The 23414-nt window shown below is 48.7% G+C and overlaps 1 protein-coding gene across 1 annotated transcript in view; it reads left to right on the top strand.

The window, feature by feature from the left end:
• The window catches only part of TRIM29 (tripartite motif containing 29), a 127228-nt gene that overhangs the window by 35496 nt on the left and 68318 nt on the right, over positions 1 to 23414 (top strand). The window contains 1 exon segment of the mRNA XM_060251268.1: positions 939 to 2044. Within this exon segment, the coding sequence (XP_060107251.1) occupies positions 1187 to 2044 (858 nt within the window). The 5' untranslated portion in view covers positions 939 to 1186.

Below are 23414 nucleotides of genomic sequence, written 5' to 3'. Positions count from 1 at the left end.
CTCCCCTCCCCCCGCTTTCTGATGACCCTGAAGCGGGGGAAGGGTCTCCAAAACGGGGGATCCCCTGCTCCCACCTGGGGATTGGCAACCCTAGCACAAATGCCCCCCAAGTTTCAAAAAGATTGCACCAGGAGGTCCAATTCTATGAGCCCCCAAAGAAGGTGCCCCTATCCTTCATTATTTCCTATGGAAGGAAGGCATTGAAAAGGTGGGCCGTCCCTTTAAATGTGATGGCCAGAACTCCCTTTGGAGTTCAATTATGCTTGTCACACCCTTGCTCCTGGCTCCACCCCCAAAGTCCCCAGATTTTTCTTGAATTGGGCTTGGCAACCCTACCACCACCTCCCGAGGAAGCCTGTTTCACTGAGGAACCGCTCTCACCGTCAGGAAGTTCTTCCTAATGTTGAGCCAGAAACTGTTTTGATTTAACTTCATCCCATTGCTTCTGGTCCATCCTTCTGGGGCCACAGAAAAAAGTTCTGCACCATCCTCTATGTGACAGTCCTTCCTCAGTGTTCCCTGATCTGGATACTCTCCCCTCAGGTTCCACGGGTGTGAGGACTGGAAGCGGTTGCTCAACCTTTGCATTCATTTCGTTTGCAAGCCCGCATTGCGTGTGCCCGTATGCGTAAGCAACCCCCTTGTCAAAACCCGCATTGTGTACTTTACACTTTCTAACTAAACCGGCCCATTCCTCAGAGGAAAACCACTCCTCTCTCGCTCTCTTGCTGTCAACGGACAGCTATTTTCAAAATCGGTGGCAGAACTGGTTGCTTGCCTCTTAATAAAAATTTGTTGGGGGAGAATGACACATAAACAGCCCTTCGTTCCTGAACCTGGTTAGACAAGAATGTGCTTTGGGTGGGGACTGTTTAGTATAATGAGTTATACACCTGGATCTCTTGATGCCTTTTGTAATCTCTCTCTCTTTCTCTCAGGCTCTGCCCATTCAGGTGTCTCCTTTCTCCTCCCCAGCTTGCGGGCGTGGCATTTAGGCAAACTTTTTCCTGTATTCCTCTTGCATTTCTCGCCGGGGCAAGAGCCAGCAGCAAAGTTGCTTGCTTTGCAGAAGACAGCCGACTAGGTAGGCCCCGAATCTGATCTCTTCTTGTGAGGCAGCTAGCTTGGGTGGGCAGGGAAAAACCCCTCCCCCTTCAGAACAAACCGTGGAGACAAAAGCTGTGTGATGGAGACCGCGCGAGCCAACGGGACCGCAGGGAAGCCGGAGGACCCCAAGACCTCGGTCTCCCCTAAGAAAGAAGCTGAGGAAGCGAAGAAGTCCACCAGTCCCATCAGAGGGGAAAAAGAGGGCATGAAGAATAACTCCGCCAGCCCCTCGCTGGAGACAGGTCAGATCAAAAATTCTATTTACTCTGGGGGTGAGTGGAAGCGGCCCATCATCCAGTTTGTCGAATCAGCCGATGAGAAGAGGTCAACCTACTACAATGTGGATCCTGGGGAGGCCAAGAAGCCCATGTACCCCACTGTTCAGCTAGGAGAAGCTAGGAGGCCCCAGGTTTCCTTCCCAGAGAGGGGGGACTTGAGGAAGCCCATGTTTACGGTAGAGACGAAGAAGCCCTTTGCCAGTGAAGGGGATGCCAAAAAGCCGCTGTTCTCCAGCGGGCAGATTGCGGATCTCAGGAAGCCCACTATCTCCATCTCTCTTACAGAACCCGGAGAGACCAAGAGAGCCAACCTCCTTAGGGCCAACAGAGGGTCTAGTTCAAGGCCCCGCTTAAACCTGGAAGAGGTCCTCTGCGACTCCTGCATTGACAACAAGCAGAAGGCCGTGAAGTCCTGCCTGGTGTGTCAGGCAAGCTTCTGCGAGCTCCACCTGAAGCCCCACTTAGAAGGGGCCGCCTTCCGAGACCACCAGCTCCTGGACCCCATCAAGGACTTTGAAGCCAGGAAATGCCCCATCCATGGCAAGACCATGGAGCTCTTCTGTCAGACGGACCAGGTCTGCATCTGTTACCTCTGCATGTTCCAGGAGCACAAGAACCACACCACGGTGACGGTGGAGATCGAGAAGTCCGGCAAAGAGGTAACGCTCTCTTTACTCAACCTTCATGCTTTGTGGAGGATGACTCCCTTTCACCTACCCTGCCCTGTTCCCAGAAGCTGTAGGTAGAGTCTGAACGCATCGCTTTCGGATAGGCCTGGATTCTGAAAGAAAGGAAGGAAACAACGGGTTTCCCAAATGCATATTGATCCATGAGTTGGCTTTTGTCCACTGAATTACTTGCAAGTGGAAATCTAAATGGAGTACATTTTGTCTGCAGTGTTATTAAAATTCTACCTCTGGCACTGGGTCTGTGATGGTTCATGCTGTTATGGCTGAGCTGGCCCCTGATTATCAATAGGAAAGCCAATCAGGGATCACTTTCTTTTTTAAAACAGACGCACAATGAGAATCTTCATTTTTTAATTGACTTTGTTTATATTCTGTCTTTATCTGCCATTGGGGCCTCAGGCTTACATCCTTCTCTCTTCCATGTTATCCTCACAATCCTGTGAGGTAGGTTGGGCTGAGAGGATGTGACTGACCCAAGGTCAGCCCAACTTCTGTAGCTAACTGGGGATTCGAACCTGACTCTCCCAGATACTCTAACCGCTACACCACCCTGGCATTCCATTTTTGTTTTCCTTGAGTTGTTATAGATAATAGCATCTATTGCAATAGCATCTATTGCAGTAGCATCTACGGCGTCTATTTGTCTGGAAGTCCTGTCTGACACAGAGCAGTTTGAGGCATGAAAGATCAGTGAGGTTTGGATATGTTTGCAGAGTTGTCGGATCGCTTACGCGCGAGAGAGCAGGAAAATGCATAGTGCTTGCTGGATTGTGTGGACAGAGAGAATGGAAGATGTGGCGTGCATTGTTCCTGAACAGGCATGGATGGAATGCGGGAGCAAGGGTGTTCTTGCTAGAAGGAAACAGATTTAGGAAAGTGACAGCTAGTTTTGGATGACGAGCGTTCAACAGGTAAAACAGATGTCTTGATGGGCATCCTCCATGTTCTTTATGGGCATCCTCCTTGGTTCGTCGAAGCTGTGTGTATTCTCAATAACTATAAAATGTATATTTATTTAATCACAAAAGGGATTAGAATTCTTTTTCTTGGCTCTGGGAGGGACACCTTTACCACAGAAGAACTGGAGGGAAAGAGAGGATCCTACAGAATATAAATATAGTTCGCTATCTAAATCAAGTCTGCTTTGGAGACCGGGTGCTGAATAGACCAGAGACTCCCAGCCTTTTTGGCACCGGGGACTGGTTTCACGAGAGACAATTTTCCCACCGGCGTGTGTGGGGGTGCTGGAGTTTTTGCTGGCCCAGGCTGCCCCCCCACCCACGCCCCACCCCTGCTCCCCATGGGGGTCTTTAAATGAGGGGTAAGTGAAGGTCGCTGCGACACTGCCCCTTCCGCCCGCCCGGAACCCGAATGGATGAAAGAGGTGGTGCTTCAGAGGGGGACCACCTTGCCTCTTTCGTCTGCCAAGGTCCTGGTTGGGTGGAAGGGGCTGCTCTGTCTCAGAACAAGGCTGTGCTGTCTCTTTTATCCGCCTGGGTTCCAGGTGGGCAGTGGGGGTGGAAGGGCTGTTCTGCCTCGCTCTGCCTCAGCGAGGCCACTCTGCCTCTTTTGTACACCTGAATCCTGGGTGGGCGAAAGGGGCAGTGTGGTGCTCTGCCTCGCTTTGTGGCCTGGTTGCTCACAGGCCATGGACTGGGTCTAAAAATGCTGGTTGCCAGGAGACCTAGGGGGCCCACCCACAACTCTAAGGCTATCATTCAATATGTATAAGAAACAAATGAAATTTTCCAAAAACACATCGGTGGGGAAAAAAAGGGAACAATTAAAACTTTTGCAAAATGAATGTCTGTATTTTTTTAGTAATCGCAGCGTACATCTATTGTACGTCTTGCTGGCAGTATACAGTAGATGCTAAATGTAAATACAGATGGCATTTTCTCCCGGGGGAGCTGATCTCTGCCGGCTGGAGATCAGTTGTAAAAGCGGGAGATCCCCAGGCCCCACCAGGAGGCTGGCAACCCTAAATGCAATGTACATTTTAGCTGCATTACAGTAATAATATTGGGACTTCTGCTGTATGTTCAAGCTACTAAAAGCGTCATTAACATTTTTAACATATTGTCTAATGTTAAAGGGGGCCCGCTTGCTATCGGGCAGGCTGATACCCTGGCCAGTCCGCCACTTCCGGTCCATGGCAAAGGGGTTGGCGACCCCGGAAACAGACCGTTCAAAATAAAGAGGTCCAGGGGGTTAAAAGAATAACCAAAACAGGCCATTCGGAAGACTGGTCCGGGGTTCCTAAAACCCTGTTCAGGATTCGCAGCACCTCACACAAATGATTTTGTCATAATCCTGACAACAGGGCTATTTGTAGGGTTGCCAACTCCAGGCTGGGAAATCCCTGGAGACTCAGGAGTGGAGATCTCAACAGGGCATAATGTTATAGAGTCAGGCGTCTAAGGCAGCAAGGGAACCGCTCTTTGATGTCCGGAGGCTACCTGTGATTCCAGGAAATATCCAGATTCTGCCTGGAGGCTGGCAACCGTACTTATTAGGTGGACCAGCTTTACTGTCCTCAAATGGCAGCATAATGAGATGGAGAAGCAGCCGCCGGTCAAAGGCCACACAAGGAGTTTGGTTTGGAGAAGTGATTGGAACTGGGGACGTCTCTGGACACAGTCCGATCTCTTAAGTACTACATTCCACCCATCCCAGTGTTTGCTGCTTCTATTGCATCAAGCCAGTAGTGCGTGACTGCTCTCAGTGTGGCCAAACCATCATGAACAGTGGGACCTCCAAGAGACCCAGCTGTAGGGGTGCCAGGTAGTGTTCCCTCTAAGCTGAGTTAGCATGAGCTAGCTCACAGATTTTCAGCCTCCAGCTCACACAATGTTGTCTTCGCTCAGGAAGGATGACCTCAGAGCACAGTAATTGATGCCGTCACTCACCACTTTCATGCCAGCAGCTCACAAAGTAGAATTTTTGCTCACAAGACTCTGCAGCTTAGAGGGAACGTTGGTATCAGGCCCCCCTCGGCTACCAGTGTGGTGGGGTAGGACTGCCCGCTCCATGTGGGGAAACTCCTGGAGATTTAGGAATGGAGCCTGGGGAGGACATAGCGTTGCCAAACCCCAGGTGGGGGCAGGGGATCCCCCGGTTTGGAGGCCCTCCCCCTGCTTCAGGGTCATCAGAAAGCGGGGGGCGGGGGATGTCTGCTGGGCACTCCGTTATACCCTATGGAGACTGATTCCCATAGGATATAATGGAGAATTGACCGGTGGGTATCTGGGACTCTGGGGCCCCCCTGTTTTTTGAGGTAGAGGCACCAAATTTTCAGCATAGCATCCAGTGCCTCTCCTCCAAATACCCTCTATGTTTCAAAAGGATTGGACCAGGGGGTCCAATTCTATGAGCCCCCAAAGAAGGTGCCCCTATCCATTATTTCCAACACAGGGAAGGCATTTAAAAGGCTTGCAATCCCTTGAAATGTGATGGCCAGAACTCCCTTTGGAATTCAATTATGCTTGACACAGCCTTGCTTCTGGCTCCACCCCAATGTCTCCTGGCTCCGGCCTAATTGCTCCTGGCTGGCATCCCTACACCAGATGGAACTTTGGGGGCCAGAAGCTGAAAAGAGCCCAGCGGGCATGCAAAAAAAAAAAAAAAAGATGTGTTCTATCACATGACTCACGCAGTCTTCCCCACCCCACCTGCTGCTTCAGAAACTTAATTTATGGGATGCCTCCCAATCTTGGCAGGTTGACAGCGGTGCTAATCGCTCCAGAGCCCTGTCCTAATCTAGATAGGCTTCCCCTCCTCTGATGACGTGAGATTAAGCCCTGGGTTTAGCAGGCTCTAGGCCAGCAGCCCAGCAAGGTCAGGCACATTTCCGTACCAGAATGGTCTGGAGGGACCACTTGGAGGAAGAATCAGCTTTCTCAGTTAGGACCCATTCCAGGACCCCACCTTCTAGAACAGGGGTGGCCAAACTTGCTTCATGTAAGAGCCACATAAAATAAATGTCAGATGTCTGAGAGCCACATGAAATGAATGTCAGATGTTTGAGAGGAGCAAGGAAGGAAGGAAGGAAGGAAGGAAGGAAGGAAGGAAGGAAGGAAGGAAGGAAGGGAGGGAGGGAGGGAGGGAGGGAGGATGGATGGGAGGAAGGGAGGGAGGGAGGAAGGGAGGATGGAAGGAAGGAAGGGAGGGAGGGAGGGAGGGAGGGAGGAAGTGAGGAAGGGAGGGAGGGAGGGAGGAAGGAAGGAAGGAAGGAAGGAAGGAAGGAAGGAAGGAAGGAAGGAAGGAAGGAAGGAAGGAAGGAAGGGAGGGAGGGAGGGAGGGAGGAAGCGAGGAAGGAAGGGAGGGGAGGGAGGGAAGGAGGGAAAGAGGGAGGAAGGAAGGAAGGAAGGAAGGAAAATAGATGGAGGAGGGAGGTGGCCATGGAAAGAAAGCGACTTTAATGATAAATGCATTCTCTAAGTCGCCAGCTGGCTGGCCAGCAGGGCAGTGGGGGCCTTGAGAGCCACAAAATATGTGAAGAAGAGCCACATGCGGCTTCCGAGTCACAGTTTGGCCACTCCTTCTCTAGAATGTGACGGCTGCCCTCATCCCTTGAGAAGCATGGTAGAGAAGCATGAAAGAGGCTGCAGTTTGCACAGAATAAGGCGAAGGCAGGTGGTGACCTCCAGAACAGGGCAGCAGGCAGCCTGCAGTCAAATGTCTAGAAGCCTTCAAGGGTGAACAAGATTGGAATGAAGCTCTCATTCACCTCTGACCTTTGACAGTTTAAGACACCATTTGGTTTCTCTCTCTGCTGGGAAGGGAAGGGAAAATGGCATGGTGTTGCTGTCATCAGATCTCGAAAGGTCAGTCTTTGGATGGGAGACCACCAAGGAAGGCTCTGTAGACAACGACAACGGCAAGCCGCCTCTGCTTCTCACTTGTCTCAGTGGCGGCTTGATGGCACTTTGATACATATATGCTGGAAAAGTCAAAACAAATGAAAAGTGATGACAGCCCTTCAAGTCCTAAGTGGCTTTGGTCCAAAAGACTGCATCCAGCCCTAGGCATCTTCCTGGGCCCTGAGATCTGCCATCAAGGTCTTTTCACAGCGGCCTGCACCCACAGATGTAAGATTGCTGCATGATTGTGGCAGGGGCTTTTTAGCCGTGGCCCCAGGCAGTGGAATTCCCAGTGGCATTTTCCTGGGCGCTGAGATCTACCATCAAGGTCTTTTCACAGTGGCCTGCACCCACAGATGTAAGATTGCTGCATGATTGTGGCAGGGGCTTTTTAGCTGTGGCCCCAGGCGGTGGAATTCCCTGCAAATAGCCTCACCTTACCTTCTGCTAGAAGTTGAAAACAGGCTTATTCTAGAGGGCTTTTGAAAATGGATTTTGTTCCTCACTTGGCTGCCAGTGTGTGTGTGTGTGTGGGGGGGAGGGGTTGGGTTGCCATCTCCAGGTTGGGGCATTGCTGGAGATTTGTGTGTGTGTGTGGGGGGGGGTGAGCCTAGGAAGGACAGAGAGCTTAGTGGAGTACAGTTCCATAAAGTCCAGCCTCTGAAGTATCCCTTTTCTCTAGGGGAACTGATCTCTGTCATCCGGAGATGTAATTCTGGGGGATCCCCAGGTCCCACCTGGAGGCTGGCATCTCTGCATGTAGGATAGTTTGTAAAAAAAAAAAGAAAGAAAGTTTAAATGCTGCTTTTTGTTGGATTTAATTTGTTTCACGCTTAATCGTCTCTTCTCCCTTTTACACTTTTAAATGGATTTCTTAAACAAATACGTAACTGCTGTAAGTAGCTCTGAGCCCTCTTGAAGGAAATAAATCCTTGAGAAACCAAAAGTTGACATTCTTTTTTTTGCAAACACTGGGCTCGTCTGTGTATGGTATTAGCCAGGTTCTTGCTTTTCATCTGGAGGCCTTCTCGGTTTCTGTTCCAAAAACTTGTGCGGCGCAAGCCGTGATTCAGAAGGCGTGCTGCGACTTGAGGCAGTTGAAAGGAAGTGGAAATCCATTGCCTGATTCTGAAACGCTGACGTGGAGGTGGATTGGAATTCGTTTTTGATCTTTGCTCATTGAGAATGAATGCGTGGCTCGGCAATATTGACTTTGCATGAGAATTGACAGGAGCCGGAGGTCTGAGAGACACACATCTGCGGCATCTGCAATCTATAGGTAGAGCGGCCAGGTCCGGATTGGGGAATTTTTGGAGACTTCAGGAAGAACAGATTTTGGGGGTGTAAGGGACATCAGAGAGCCATAGAGTCCAGTCTCCAAAGTATTTATTTTATTTATTTGATTTATATCCCGCCCTCCCTGCTGAAGCAGGCTTACAGCATAAAAGCACTACAAACAGTTAAAACAATACATATTATAATTTATCCATTCTATAAAATTAAGAACATAAGAGAAGCCATGTTAGATCAGGCCAATGGCCCATCCAGTCCAACACTCTGTGTCACAGAAGAACATAAGAGAAGTCATGTTGGATCAGGCCAGTGGCCCATCCAGTCCAACACTCTGTGTCACAGAAGAACATAAGAGAAGCCATGTTAGATCAGGCCAATGGCCCAACCAGTCCAACACTCTGTGTCACAGAAGAACATAAGAGAAGCCATGTTAGATCAGGCCAATGGCCCATCCAGTCCAACACTCTGTGTCACACAGTGGCCAAAAAAAATATATATATACATACATACACACACACACACACACATACCTATACACACACACTGTGGCTAATAGCCACTGATGGACCTCTGCTCCATATTTTTATCTAACCCACTCTTGAAGGTGGCTATGCTTGTGGCCGCCACCACCTCCTGTGGCAGTGAATTCCACATGTTAATCACCCTTTTGGGTGAAGAAGTACTTCCTTTTATCCGTTTTAACCTGTCTGCACAGCAATTATTTTATGATAAAAACAATCCAAAATTTGTTTCGTGCTAAACTCTTGATATTATCCATTTTCTGTGGCAACGATATTACTTTCTACGATATAGGCCCCATGTCATTTGAAGGCCAGCCGGGAAAGAGTGGTTTTGCAGGCCTTGCGGAACCGGGCAAGATTCCTCAAGGCCCTCACTTCCTCTGGCAGTTGATTCCACCAGTGTGGGGGCTGCCATCGAGAAGGCCCTGTCTCTAGTGACTTTCAGTTTGGCCTCCTTCGGCCAAAGTAGCCATTTCCTCCAGAGGAATGAATCTTTATACTCTGGAGATCAGTTGGAAATAGGGTTGCCGGCTTTGGGTTGGGAAATTCCTGGAGATATGGGGGGGGGGGGGGGTATACCCTACTTTGGGGAGGAGAAGGACTTCAGTAGGGCTGCCAATTTCCAGGTGGCCACGAACAGCCAACAACTCTGGAAAACTTGTGCAATAATATATTAAATACAAAACAACAACAACAACAAAAATTTATTTATATCCCGCCCTCCCCGCCGGGGCAAGCTCAGGGCGGGATATAAATACCATTTCTAGTCATTTCTAGAAATGACAGAAAACCATTTCTAGTCATAAATACAAGGTTACAAAGTAACAAAAAAAAAAAAACACATTCCCCCAAGAAACAGTCTTATCTTTCAGGTGCAAAGTTCATATATAAAGTGAATGTCCGGGGAAACTTTCTGGAAGAGCCGTGAGCAGGAATTCCGAGAGTAATCTTTTCTGTCGAAATGGATATATAGCGTTATTCGCTGAGGCGACACAGCGCAACTTCGTAATTTCTGAAGCGGCCATTTTTTTGTTACTTTGTAACCTTGTATTTATGACTATAGATGGGTTTGCACTTAATATATTATTGCACAACTTTTCCAGAGTTGTTGGTTGTTCGTGGATGCCTTTGTGCTTTACCCCTGCTTTACTTTTCCACGTTGCTCGTTTGGTTGCTCAATCTCCAGGTGGCAGAAGGAGATCCCCCACGCTTCAGTGTCATCAGTATATGGGCCTCTAAGGGAGTTGTATTTTGAGGTAGGAGCACCACATTTTCAGCATAGCACCTGGGGACTCTCCTCAAAATACTCTCCAAGTTTGAAAAGGATTGGACCAGGAGGTCCAATTCTATGAGCCTCCGAAGAAGGTGCCCCCATTCTTCATTATACCAAATGGAAGGGAGGCATTTCAAAGCAGCGTGGTCCCTTTAAATGTGAGGGCCAGAACTCCCTTTGGAGTTCCATTGTGCTTGCCACACCCTTGCTCCTGGCTCCACCCCCAAGGTCCCCAGATATTTCTTGAGTTGGACCTGGCAACCCTAGACCTCAGCAGGATATCATCCCATGGAGTCCTCCACCAAAAGCAGCCAATTTTTCTCCAGGGGAACTGACCTCTGTAACCTGGAGATCAGTTGTAGTTCTGAGAGCAGGGCTGCCAAGCTTCCACTGGGGGTGGGGGATCCCCACCTGGGAGGGCCCCAACTTGCCAGCAGGGAGCAGGCTGGCAGGGGAATGCCTGCCCCCAAGGAGCCCCGCCAGTGCGTTCCATCCCTGGCACAATGACATCACCCAGAAGTGATGTCACCGTGCTGGGGACATCACACCAGGGATGCTCTAGACTCCCACTAAAAACTCTATGGTACCATAGAGTTTTACTGCGAATCCTAGAACATTTCTGGTGGAGGGACTTAGCAACGCTCTCTGAGAGACCTCCAGCCACTATCTGAAGAAGATATTGGATTTATATCCCACCCTCCACTCCGAAGAGTCTCAGAGCAGCTCACAATCTCCTTTACCTTCCTCCCCCACAACAGACACCCTGTGAGGTGGGTGGGGCTGGAGAGGGCTCTCACAGCAGCTGCCCTTTCAAGGACAACCTCTGCCAGAGCTATGGCTGATCCAAGGTCATGCTAGCAGGTGCAAGTGGAGGAGTGGGGAATCAAACCTGGTTCTCCCAGATAAGAGTCCTCACACTTAACCGCTACACCAAACTGGCTCTCCAAGGCTTGGCAATAAAACTGTTTTATTGCCAACTGGAAGCTTGGCAATGAAACTGAGAATTACAGAGAAGGAGGCAGGAGAAGAAAGGCACAGACCCCCCCCCCCATGACAAGTAGTCCAATATGTATAGAAGATAGAAGAAGATATTGGATTTATATCCTGCCCTCCACTCCAAAGAGTCTCAGAGTGGCTCACAATCTCCTTTACCTTCCTCCCCCACAACAGTCACCCTGTGAGGTGGATGAAGATATTGGATTTATATCCCGCCCTCCACTCCGAAGAGTCTCAGAGCGGCTCACAACCTCCTTTACCTTCCTCCCCCACAACAGACACCCTGTGAAGTGGGTGGGCTGGAGAGAGCTCTCACAGCAGCTGCCCTTTCAAGGACAACCTCTGCCAGAGCTATGGCTGACCCAAGGCCATTCCAGCAGGTGCAAGTGGAGGAGTGGGGAATCAAACCCGGTTCTCCCAGATAAGAGTCCGCACACTTAACCACTACACCAAACTGGCTCTCCAGTTAAAGATTCAATCACACTGCAAACAGATGAAACACAAAACCTCCAATGTTCATCCCTATAGAGACGTTTGGATAAATTTATGACACTAATCCACGGAACAACCACAAGGTGGAACAGGCAATATGTCAGCAAGTCCTTAATAACAGTTCATAAATCAATCCAAAGATGCTTCTCTCTGTGCACAGAAAGGCACGTCCTGTTCTAACCACTGAAGAAGAGGATTCCATTCTGGACAAAATGGAGTGTGAATTTGTGACTGGCAACCCTAGGTGTAACCAGGACCTTTTTTTTTTAAAAGGAATGCCCAAGTATTCAGTTCTGGTTGGCTTGGTGTCAGGGGGGTGTGGCCTAATAAGCAAATGAGTTCCTGTTGAGCTTTTTTTGCAAAAAAGGTCTGGTGTGGCCTAATATGCAAATAGGTTCCTGCTGGGCCTTTTCTACAAAAAAGCCTTTTCTACAAAAAAGCTCTGGGAGCTCTCCCGGCCTCACTTGCAAGTTGGCAACCTGGTTTGTAGGCATGCAAATACGTGCCTGCACGTGCACACACACACAGCTCCACTCTGTTTAAAACCAGCGAGTTGGAGACTGAAAAATAGTAAATAATAGATTAAAAAATAAATAGATCAAGATGGGTAGCCGTGGTAGTCTGCCTGTAGCAGTCAAAAAGGGCAAGAGTCCAGAGGAACACCTTCAAGACTATCGAAATTTGTGGCAGGGGATGAGGTTTTCTGCGTCACCGCTCACTTCTTCAGAAAATAATAATAATAATAAAATACAAGATTGGCAGAAGAATCCTGAGATTGACTTGATGAATGTCAAAGTCAGGGCTTTTTTTTTGTAGCAGGAACTCCTTTGCATATTAAGCCACCCCCCCCCCCCCCCAATGTAGCCAATCCTCCAAGAGCTTACAGGGCTCTTAGTCCAGGGCCTATTGTAAGCTCTTGGAGGATTGGCTACATCAGGGGTGTGTGGCCTAATATGCAAAGGAGTTCCTGCTACAAAAAAGCCCCGCCTCTCTTCAACAACTAGGGATTTTGAAAATATGCAGGGGTGGAATTCTAGCAGGTGCTCCTTTGCATATTAGGCCACACACCCCTGATGTAGCCAATCCTCCCAGAGCTTACAGGGCTCTTAGTACAGGGCCTACTGTAAGGAAGGATTGGCTATATCAGGGGTGTGTGGCCTAATATACAAAGGAGTTTGTGTTAAAAAAAAAACTGCCCTGGTTAAAATAATTTGTTCTAAAAGCAGAATAAATGCATTTATTTTGAAATTGTGTTTCTCCCTTCTGGCATGAGAACTGCAAGGAGTGGGCCGACTTCTGAGTCTCACTTGGAATGGATGCGAATCCTGGCCAGTCAGCAGTAAAAGTAGAAATCTTTGGATTCAAAATCTGGAAACCCCCCCCTCCAAACCGTAGAAGGAAGCAGGTGGAGAGTAACTTTTATTGCCTTTAACTCCTTCCTCTGTAGGCGTATAGTATGAAAAAAAATAGAGCTGGAAATATCACTCTAATTGCTATCACAAGATTTGCCATAAAGTCATGGGAGTTGCAAACCGGGCACCTGCCCTTTTCTTCCTTGCCTCTAGCTGAGGAACAAAAATGTTTCAGGCTTTGCTGCCTTCCCAAATGGAGCCCTTTGGGTGGGACTCTGGCAAGATTTGTCTGCGTTTCTTCATCCGTATAGTCAAAGCAATGGTATTCCCAGTAGTAGTGTATGGCTGTGAGAGCTGGACCATAAGGAAGGCCGAGCACAGAAGAATAGATGCTTTTGATGCTGGAGAAGAATCTTGAGAGTCCCTTGGACTGCAAGAAGGTCAAATCAGTCAGTCCTAAAGGAAATCAACCCAGACTGTTCCCTGGAAGGTCAGATGCTGAAGCTGAAGCTCAAATACATTGGCCACCAAATGGGAAGGGAGCACTCCCTGGAGAAGCCCCTGATGCTGGGAAAGACAGAAGGCAAAAGAAGAAGGGGATGGTGAAAGATGAGATGGCTGGACAGAGTTACTGATGTAACAAACATGAATTTGAGCATACTTTGGAGGAGGGTGGAAGATAGGAGGGCCTGGTGTGACTTTGTCCTTGGGGTCGCAAAGAGTCGGACCTGACTGTGCGACTGAACAACAAAAATCTTTCTATCTGAATGGCAAAAGATGACCCTGGGAGATGTCATGTAAACAGCTCAATGTTTCTTTCCTCTTCTGGGTTGTTTTCCCCTCCTTTCTGTAGACTTGCTTCCCCAATCTCTTCTTCAAAACTGGAGCCTGGAGATCTCCCAGAGAATTACAATTCACCTCTAGACTATAGAGATCAGTTCCCCTGGGGAAAAAAAAGGTTAGTTGTTATAGACTTCCCGGGCTGTGTGGCCATGGTTATGGCATTGTGAGACCTGACATTTTGCCAGCAATTGTGACTGGCATCCTCAGAGGTATAACACAGAAAACTGGAGTTCTCTATGGGTCAAGGTGAGAAGAAGATGGTAGGCAGGTAATTTATACCTACTCAGGAAGATGGGATAATAACTCAGCCCTACCCCACCTTACTGAGTAGATATAAATTACCTGCCTACCATCTTCTTCTCACGTTGACACAGAGAGAACTTCAGTTTTTTGGGTTACACCTCTGAGGATGCCAGTCATAGTTGCTGGAGAAACGTCAGGTCTCACAATGCCAAGACCATGGCCCTGCAGCCTGGAAAATCTACAACAACAAATGAACTTCAGCTGTGAAAGCCTTCGACAGCAAAAATTGATTGCTTGGGATGGTGGACTCTGTGGCATTATACTCTGCTAAGCCATTTCCCCTTGGGAACCAACTCCAAATCTCCAGGAATTTCCTGAGCTACAGTTGACGACCCTATGGGCTCAGGTTCCAGCTAGACCTGTTTTCGGATTGTTCTCCAATCTGCTTTCAGACCCACACATTTAAAAAGAGAGTGTCACTTCCTCCCCTCCATTAAAACCGAACTAGAAGTCTCTGTCAAAAAAATATCACCAATTACAGGTTGAAATTTTCTTTCACCCCCACGGATCATTCAAGCAGGCTTTCTCTCCACCTCACTCTAGGCAAAAAAGGAGACCTCCACAAAGAGAATTTTGAAGAGGCTTCAGGGAAATCAGGTCCATGCGTCTTAAAAAAAAAACAAAACAGGATTCCTGTTTTCTACAACCTGTTTTGGAGGCCAGCACACCCCCCCCCCCCCCGCCGCTTTCTTTTCAAACTCATAAAGCTGCCGAAACGCCTGACAATTTTGAGCCTGTAAATAACAAAGAGAAGCACGTCTGGCTCTCATCTCGGCGTCAGATCTCATCTGATCGAGACAAGCGCTTTGATTTGCCTCGTCTCTTCTTTTAATATATTTTTTTTAACACTCTTTTGTGAGGTTTAATGAAGTGCCTCAGAACTGCCAGGGAACTGGAAGGGGGATCTTTCTAATTTCAACAAAGTGGTGTGCAGATGACACCTGTTCAAAAGAACTGAGCCAGCTTTTCAAAAGCGTCACGTCGGGGGAGGGGGCCCTCCGGTGTTCCCTCAGGTGTTCTGGAGACTTGTGTTGTGGGTAGCAAGTTGCCTTGTGGCGTACAAATGAGACTTCAAGGGCGTCTGTCAAAGAGGGACTTCTTCCTTACCGGGAAAGGAATTATTATCTGTAGGGGGACAAAAAAACAATTCAGGCCTCCTGTCCCAAATTATGGGTTCTTTTGTTCCCATGCATCACTCTGAGCGAGGCTCTCGGGCTTCCAAGACAGAAGCAGCACAAATGCAGGGTTGGCTTGAACTCTCACGGCTTTCCGAGCGAACGTTGCCCAAAAGAAAATGGAGTGAGAAATCAGAAACAGCCAGAGGAGACCAAGAACTGTGAAAGGAGCTGACTCCCTTTACAAGCAGATAGCTTTACAGAGCAGCAGTAGGAGAGCAGATGTTGGATCAGTTGCACCTTAATGTCCACCAAGATTTCAAGAGTCAAAGGTATCCAGAGCTTTTTCTGGTAGCAGGAACTCCTTTGCATATTAGGCCACACACCCCTGATGTAGCCGATCCTCCAAGAGCTACAGGGCTCTTAGTAGAGGGCCTACTGTAAGCTCCAGGGAGATTGGCTGCATCAGGGGTGTGTGGCCTAATATGCAAAGGAGTTCCTGCTACAAAAAAAAAAAGACCTGAAGGTATCTCATGAGTCTAGGGAAGGAATATGTTCTGGGGCATGAGAGGTGTTAGATTAAAGGAGATTACCTTTTAAAGATGCCTGATGAGGTCCATCAGTGGCTATTAGCTACAGCGTATTTTTGGAATTCTCTGTCTGGGGCAGTGTTGCTCTGTATTCTTGGTGCTTTACGGGGGGAGGGCACAGTGGAGGGCTTCTAGCCCCACTGGTGGACCTCCTGATGGCACTTTGTTTTTATGGCCACTTTGTGACACAAAGTGTTGGACTGGATGGGCCATTGGCCTGATCCAACCTGGCTTCTCTTATGTTCTTAAAAATGGCCTGGCATTTAAGGAGAAGATATTAGATTTATATCCTGCCCTATACTCTGAATCTCAGAGTCTCAGAGTCTCAGAGTGGTCACAATCTCCTTTACCTTCCTCCCCCCACAACAGACACCCCTGTGAGGTGGGTGGGGCTGAGAGGGCTCTCACAGCAGCTGCCCTCTCAAAGGACAACCTCTGCCAGAGCTATGGCTGACCCAAGGCCATCACAGCAGGTGCAAGTGGAAGAGTGGGGAAACAACCCCGGTTCTCCCAGATAAGAGTCCGCGCACTTAACCACTGCACCAAACTGGCTCTCTTAAGGAGGTAGAAAGACATTATATCAAAAGAGAACCCACAGTTCTCACCTGTAGTCTGAGCCTGGCTTCATCACGGTATGCAAATGAAACGACAGTCTTCCCCTTCTCCCTCTGCATCAAGTATGTTTTTAATGTTTTAAATATGCCACGTGAACCCTTTTGTTTTAAAAATGGCCATCTATGTAAAAAGGGGGTGGGGGAGAAAGGGGTGGGTGGGAATTGTCCGATGATGAGAACTTTGATCTCTAAGATGCGACTGGACTCCTGTCTAGCTCTTCTACCGCAGACCAACATGGCTGCCTACCTGAAACTAGACCCAGCTAATTGGCTACGTAGCATTGTGACATCATCACATTGACTACGTGATCTCTGATTGGTTTGGGTCACTCCGGGAAGGAGGAAGAACCCCTAGCCAATGTGGGGGGGTGGTGGGTGGGAGGGAGAGAGCCGCATCAGACTAGTGGGAATGGCAATGAATAGCTTTGATTGTTCTTTTCTGTCCATGGGGACTCCCAGAAAGTATTGCCAGCTCCAAAGGGAAAAAAGGTGGCATAGAAGCACTGTCATAAATAAAGGGAAGGGAGGGAAAGCCAGCCAGGGACACCCGTGAGTCAACACAGCTACAGCATAAGCTACGTGAAGCCGCCTTAAACTGAGTCAAACCCTTGCTCCATCCATGTCAGCAGGGCTTATTTTGTAGCAGGAACTCCTTTGCATATTAGACCACACTCCCTGATGTAGACAAATTCTCCATGAGCTTACGGGGTTCCTAGTACAAGGCCTACTGTAAGCTCTTAGAGGATTGGCTACATCAGGGGTGTGTGGCCTAATATGCAAAGGAGTTCCTGCTGCAAAAAAAAGTCCTGCATGTCATCAAGATTGGCAGTGGCTCTTCAGGATTTCAGGCATTTGTCTTTTACATCACCTACTACTCCCTGCAGTAAGGAAGGCAACACGGTATAGCCCAGGGGTGGCCAAACTTGCTTGACGTAAGAGGCACATACAATAACGTCAAGAGAGCCGCAAGACATGACCAAATAGAACACACATGTCTTTATTAAAATTCTTATTACTTTCTTTGCACAGAAAGATAAAGTGCATACGTATGCACTTTACAACATGCCTATAATAGAAGGTGACTTAAAAAAAACCCAAACAAACCAAAAACTGTAAATAACAGTCCCCATAAGATCAGCATAGGGAAAGGTTAGAGAGTTATTTTTGGCATCAGTGGGAGAAGGAAACACACTGGTACTATATAAATCACTGACCACCGTTTGCATCATTCTGCATCTCTCTTTGCTTTGACACAAAGGTTAGTAAATACAACTCCTACAAAAGCTATGAAACTAAGGTGGAACCCTGCACCGCCCTCTATAATTCTGCCACTCCTTCCAGTGGCTCCCACAGCTCTTGTGCTCTCTTTCTCTGCTCTAGGTCTCTGGTGACCTCTGTGGTGGAGGAGAAGAGCTTGCAAGCCTGCCTATTTCTCCCTCCATCCCTGCTTCACATACGGGGGGCATAGTCACCTGCCTATGGGTCAGTGCTCAGAAGCTGACTGAGATCCCAATGCTAAGCACCCTTACTTGAGAGTAAGTTTGCATTAAGTTCCTCCTTGACTTCCGGGAGCCACACAATATGTGTGAAAGACTTGCATGTGGCTCCCAAGCCACAGTTTGGCCACCCCTGGTGTAGCCTGATCCTGTCAGATCTCAGAAACTAAACAGGCTCAGTACTTGGAAGGGAGACTGCCAAGGAAGACTCTGCAGAGGACGGCAATGGCAGACCACCTCTGCTTCTCCCTTGCCTTGAAAAACTCCTTGCCGAAGTCTCCATAAGTTGGAAGCTAAGCAGGGTCAATACTTGGCAGGGAGACCACCAAGGAAGGCTCTGCAGAGGCAGGCAATGGCCAGCCACCTCTGCTTCTCCCTTGCCTTGGAAGCCCCTTGCTGGGGTCACCAGAAGTTGGAAGCTAAGTAGGGTTAGTACTTGGAAGGGAGACCACCAAGGAAGGCTCTGCAGAGGCAGGCAATGGCCAGCCACCTCTGCTTCTCCCTTGCCTTGGAAGCCCCTTGCTGGGGTCACCAGAAGTTGGAAGCTAAGTAGGGTTAGTACTTGGAAGGGAGACCACCAAGGAAGGATCTGCAGAGGAAGGCAACGACAAACCACCTCTGCTTCTCCCTTGCTTTGGAAGCCCCTTGCTGGGATCACCATAAGCTGAAAGGTAAGCAGGGACAGTACTTGGAAGGGAGACCACCAAGGAAGGCTATGCAGAGGCAGGCAATGGCCAGCCACCTCTGCTTCTCTCTTGCCTTGAAAGCCTCTTGCCGGGGGTCACCATAAGTCAGCTGTGACTTGAAGGCACTTGACACGCACACACGGCTTTTTTTTTGTAGAAAAAGCTCAGCAGGAGCTCATTTGCATATTAGGCTACACCCCCCTGACCCCAAGCCAGCCAGAACTGTGTTTCCTGTGCGTTCCTGTTCAAAGAAAGCCCTGCACACACATCGCTTCCTGATTCTTTACTGGAGACCCAGGGGATTGAACCTGGGAACATTGTCAAGTAAGCAGATGCTGTGCTACTAAGCCGCAGCCGCTCCCGTAATATATGGAGGTGTCTTTGTATATTTGTTCAAGCCAGAAGGCCAAACAGGTTGCTACTCCGACCTCCTCGGAGGAAGGGTGGAATAGAAACGTAGCAGACAGATAGGCAGAGATGCTATCAACAAGGAGTTATTATTTCCATCGTATCCCGCTGGAGAGCCTTGCTTGTAGCATCTGGCTGATAACTCTTGGAAGAGTGAATGCTTGAATAACTATTTTGTCACGCTTTCAGAAACTGAAGTAATTTTTTACAAATTTGGATATTTTCTGCCCACACCGTCCCCAAAGACATGATGTGTAGGCAACAATACATTAAAAAGGTAAAGGTATAGGTTGTCCCCTGTACAAGCACTGAGTTGTTACCAACCCATGGGGTGACATCACATCACGACATTTTCTTGGTCGATTTTTTATGGGGTGGCTTGCCATGGCCTTCGCCAGTCACCTACCCTTTACCCCCAGCAAGCTGGGTACTCATTTTACTGACCTCGGAAGGGTGGAAGGCTGAGTCAAACTTGAGCTGGCTACCTGAACCCAGCTTCCGCCGGGATCGAACTCAGGTCATGAGCACAGCTAGGACTGCAGTACTGCAGCTGACCACTCTGCGCCACGGGGCTCCTCAACAATATATTACAATGTGTCTAAAATTGACAAATAGTTAAAAATACACCAACCATGAGAGCCAGTTTGGTGTAGTGGTTAAGTGTGCATGCTCTTATCTGGGAGAACCGGGTTTGATTCCCCACTCCTCCACTTGCACCTGCTAGCATGGCCCTGGGTCAGCCACAGCTCTGGCAGAGGTTGTCCTTGAAAGGGCAGCTGCTGTGAGAGTCCTCTCAGCCCCACCCACTTCACAACGTGTCTGTTCTGGGGGAGGAAGATAAAGGAGATTGCGAGTGCTGCTCTGAGACGCTGAGATTTGAAGTGGAGGGCGGGATATAAACCCAATATCTTATTATTATTATTTATTGGTATGTTTCTACCTTGCCCTTTCTCTACACAGCTCAACAGTAGTGTATGATGGTCATATGAATGCATGAAGCTGCCTTATACTGAATCAGTTCCCTGCCATCAAAGTCAGTCTCGTCTACTCAGACTGGCAGCTGCTCTGCAAGGTCTCAGGCAGAGGTCTTTCCCGTCATCTACTGCTTGGTCCTTTTAACTGGAGATGCCGGGATTGAACTTGGGACCTTCTGCATGCCAAGCAGAGGCTCTGCCACTGAGCCACATCGCTTCCCACAATCCTGGGGATTAGGTTAGAGAATGTTTGCCTCCGGTCACCCAGTCCAGTGAGTGTCATGGTTTTAAACCCAGGCTCTCCCCAACCTTAAATCTCCAATCTGGATCTAGTCTACCAACTGCATATCAGCTGTACCTTGGCCAAAAAAACCCATATTTTATGAATGACGCACGCAACACAGAGCTTGATTCTGTGACAGGTGAAAGTGTTCAGCTCGTGACAGCGGGGCGTGGATCGCATGCTGATTCTACCACTGCCCCGAGCAAAGTTTATTCATTCATTTATTCGTTTCATTAAAACATTTATGCTCCACCTTTCATTTGGGCTCCTTCAAATTAAAGTGGTTTTTCCACTAGAGGAAGAACCACTTATGCTGGGGGAAGGCTACTTGGAAGATGGTGGGACTCAGTAAGAAGGCACCCCTTTTCATGTGCTTGGTCATCTACTGTGGAGCACTTGAAATAGGGTCCTTGGGACACAGATGATGGGGCATAGAACGTAAGAGAAGCCATGTTGGATCAGGCCAATGGCCCATCCAGGCCAACACTCTGTGTCGCATAAGAATTTAAGAGAAGCCATGTTGGATCAGGACAGTGGCCCATCCAGTCCAACACTAGGGGAGGGACGGTGGCTCAGTGGTAAGAGCATCTGCTTGGTAAGCAGAAGGTCCCAGGTTCAATCCCTGGCATCTCCAAAAAAGGGTCCAGGCAAATACATGTGAAAAACCTCAGCTTGAGACCCTGGGGAGCCCACTGCCAGTCTGAGTAGACAATACTGACTTTGATGGACCAAGGGGTCTGATTCAGTATAAGGCAGCTTCATATGTTCAACACTCTGTGTCACATAAGAACTTAAGAGAAGCCATGTTGGATCAGGCCAATGGCCCATCCAGTCCAACACTCTGTGTCACATAAGAACATAAGAGAAGCCATGTTGGATCAGGCCAATGGCTCATCCAGTCCAACACTCTGTGTCACGTAAGAACATAAGAGAAGACATGTTGGATCAGGCCAATGGCTCATCCAGTCCAACACTCTGTATCATATAGTGGCCAAAAAAAAGGTGCCATCAGGAGGTCCACCAGTGGGGCCAGGACACTAGAAGCCATCTCACTGTTGCCTCCCCCCCCACCAAGCACCTAGAATACAGAGCATCACTGCCCCAGACAAAGAGTTCCATACAGGATTTTTTGTAGAAAAAGCCAGCAGGGACTTATTTGCATATTAGGCCCACACCCCCTGATGTCACCAGTGTTCACACAGGGCTCTTAATAGAAAAGGCCAAGCAGGAACTCATTTGCATATTAGGCCAAACCCCTAGTGTCAAGCCAGCCGGAACTGCGTTCCTGTGCGTTCCTGCTCAAAAAAAAGGCCTTGGTTCCATCTATACCCTGTGGCTAATAGCTACTGATGGACCTCTGCGCCAGATGTTTATCTTGAAACTGGAAGGAGGTCTTCAAAGAATTATCGAAATTAATCTGCTTTAGAACAACGGAGAGGAATGCCATGCCAGCGTATTTGAGAGAGGAGTTCCCAAAAGATACAATCTTTTTTGCGCCACTGGGATGTATTACACCATTGTGGTCAACCTACTGTCTTGCACAACGCAATCACGTAGCAAGACTTCGTGATGCAACCGCCCATCACCTCCAGAACTTTGTTCTCATCACAGCAGTGGGGTTTGGCCAGCCCTCTCGCAACCAGGTTGGAACGAAACCCGAGTGAATGCCCGGAACTTCCTCTGAGCTTCGGCAAGCGATTTCTTGCTGCTCCCTCCCCACCTCTCCGTTCAGCTGTTACCTTCGGCTCTCCGTTCGCTCCTCTCGGATCCTGGGGTTTATAAATTAAAACTCTGGCTCACTTCTAACGCTGCCGGCTGCCTGTTCAAAACTGTTCAGGCAGATCAGCTCCTGAGCAAAACCGAGATTTGTTTTATTAGATTTCTATTCCATTTTTATCCTTTGGGCTCAGACTGATCGATGGCATGTTTTCCAAATGTATCTGCCCCCCAGAGGAGCTTACAGTATACGACAGTATGTCGCTTGGGTGATAAAAGAGGCCAAATGAAGTAAAAAAAAAAAAGGGGGGGGGGATATTTTATGGGCGTGAAATCTACCCCCTCCCCCCAGAACAGACTCAACAGAATAAACCTAACATCCAAAATCCCTTCTGAATTCTCATACTTTGCTGTGAAGCGTTTTCCACTCCAGAGCACATCGAGGCTAAGGTTGCCACCTTTGGGCAGGCCTCGCCCTAGACGGTCTGGCACCCTAGGCAAGGCTAACTTCTGATCCCCCCTGCACTGATAATGTCAGCAAGTCACATGCGGAGAGCCCAATCCAGTGCCTCCAGAAGGCCCTAAATTGTCAAGTTTGCCCTGTGGAAGGGCTGGCCCGGCCTTTGGGTTAGGGAATTCCTGGAGTTTTGAGAGGAGTAGAGCCTGGAGGGTTTAGGAGGGGGAGGGACTTCATCAGGGATGAGAGACCATACAGGCCACTCTCCAAGAAGCCATTTCTGGAAAGGGAACTGATCTCTGCCCTTCAAAAAGAGCCAATATGGAGATAGAGTTGCCAAGTCCAATTTAAGAAATATCTGGGGACTTTGGAGGGTGGAGCCAGGAGACTTTGGGGGTGGAGCCAGGAGACATTGGGGTGGAGCCAAGATCAAGGCTGTGACAAGCATAATTGAACTCCAAAGGGGAGTTCGGGCCATCACATTTAAAGGGACGGCACACCTTTTCCATTCCTTCCTTCCATAGGAAATAATGAAGGATAGGGGCACCTTCTTTTGGGGCTCATAGAATTGGACCCCCTGGTCCAATCGTTTTGAAACTTGGGGGATATTTTGGGGAGAGGCACTAGATGCTGTACTGAAAATTTGGTCCCTCTACCTCAAAACATAGCCCCCCCCCCAGAGCCCCAGATACCCGCGGATCAATTCTCCATTATTTTCTATGGGAATAAATCTCTATAGGGAATAAGAGAGTTCCAGCAGACATTTCCCTCCCCTCCCCGCGCTTTCTGATGACCCTGAAGCGGGGGGAGGGTCTCCAAACCGGGGGGATCCCCTGCCCCCACCTGGGATTGGCAACCCTATATGCAGATGTAAGGAGGGGATTGTCAGATATACTCCCCACAACCACAAGCCACGGGCTCCCTTCTGCGGCCTGACGCTATTATCTGTGCTCTCCGATGGCCAGAATATTCCGTTTGACTGGGATTGTGCCACCACCTACTCATTACTTAGCTGCACAACCCTTTCTTTCATAATAAGACGATAGCATGCCATTGAGTGTCAAGT

Source organism: Heteronotia binoei, chromosome 12 (assembly GCF_032191835.1).
Source record: "Heteronotia binoei isolate CCM8104 ecotype False Entrance Well chromosome 12, APGP_CSIRO_Hbin_v1, whole genome shotgun sequence".
NCBI classification, from domain to species: domain Eukaryota; kingdom Metazoa; phylum Chordata; class Lepidosauria; order Squamata; family Gekkonidae; genus Heteronotia; species Heteronotia binoei.
This window is presented reverse-complemented; position numbering and strand designations above follow the sequence as displayed.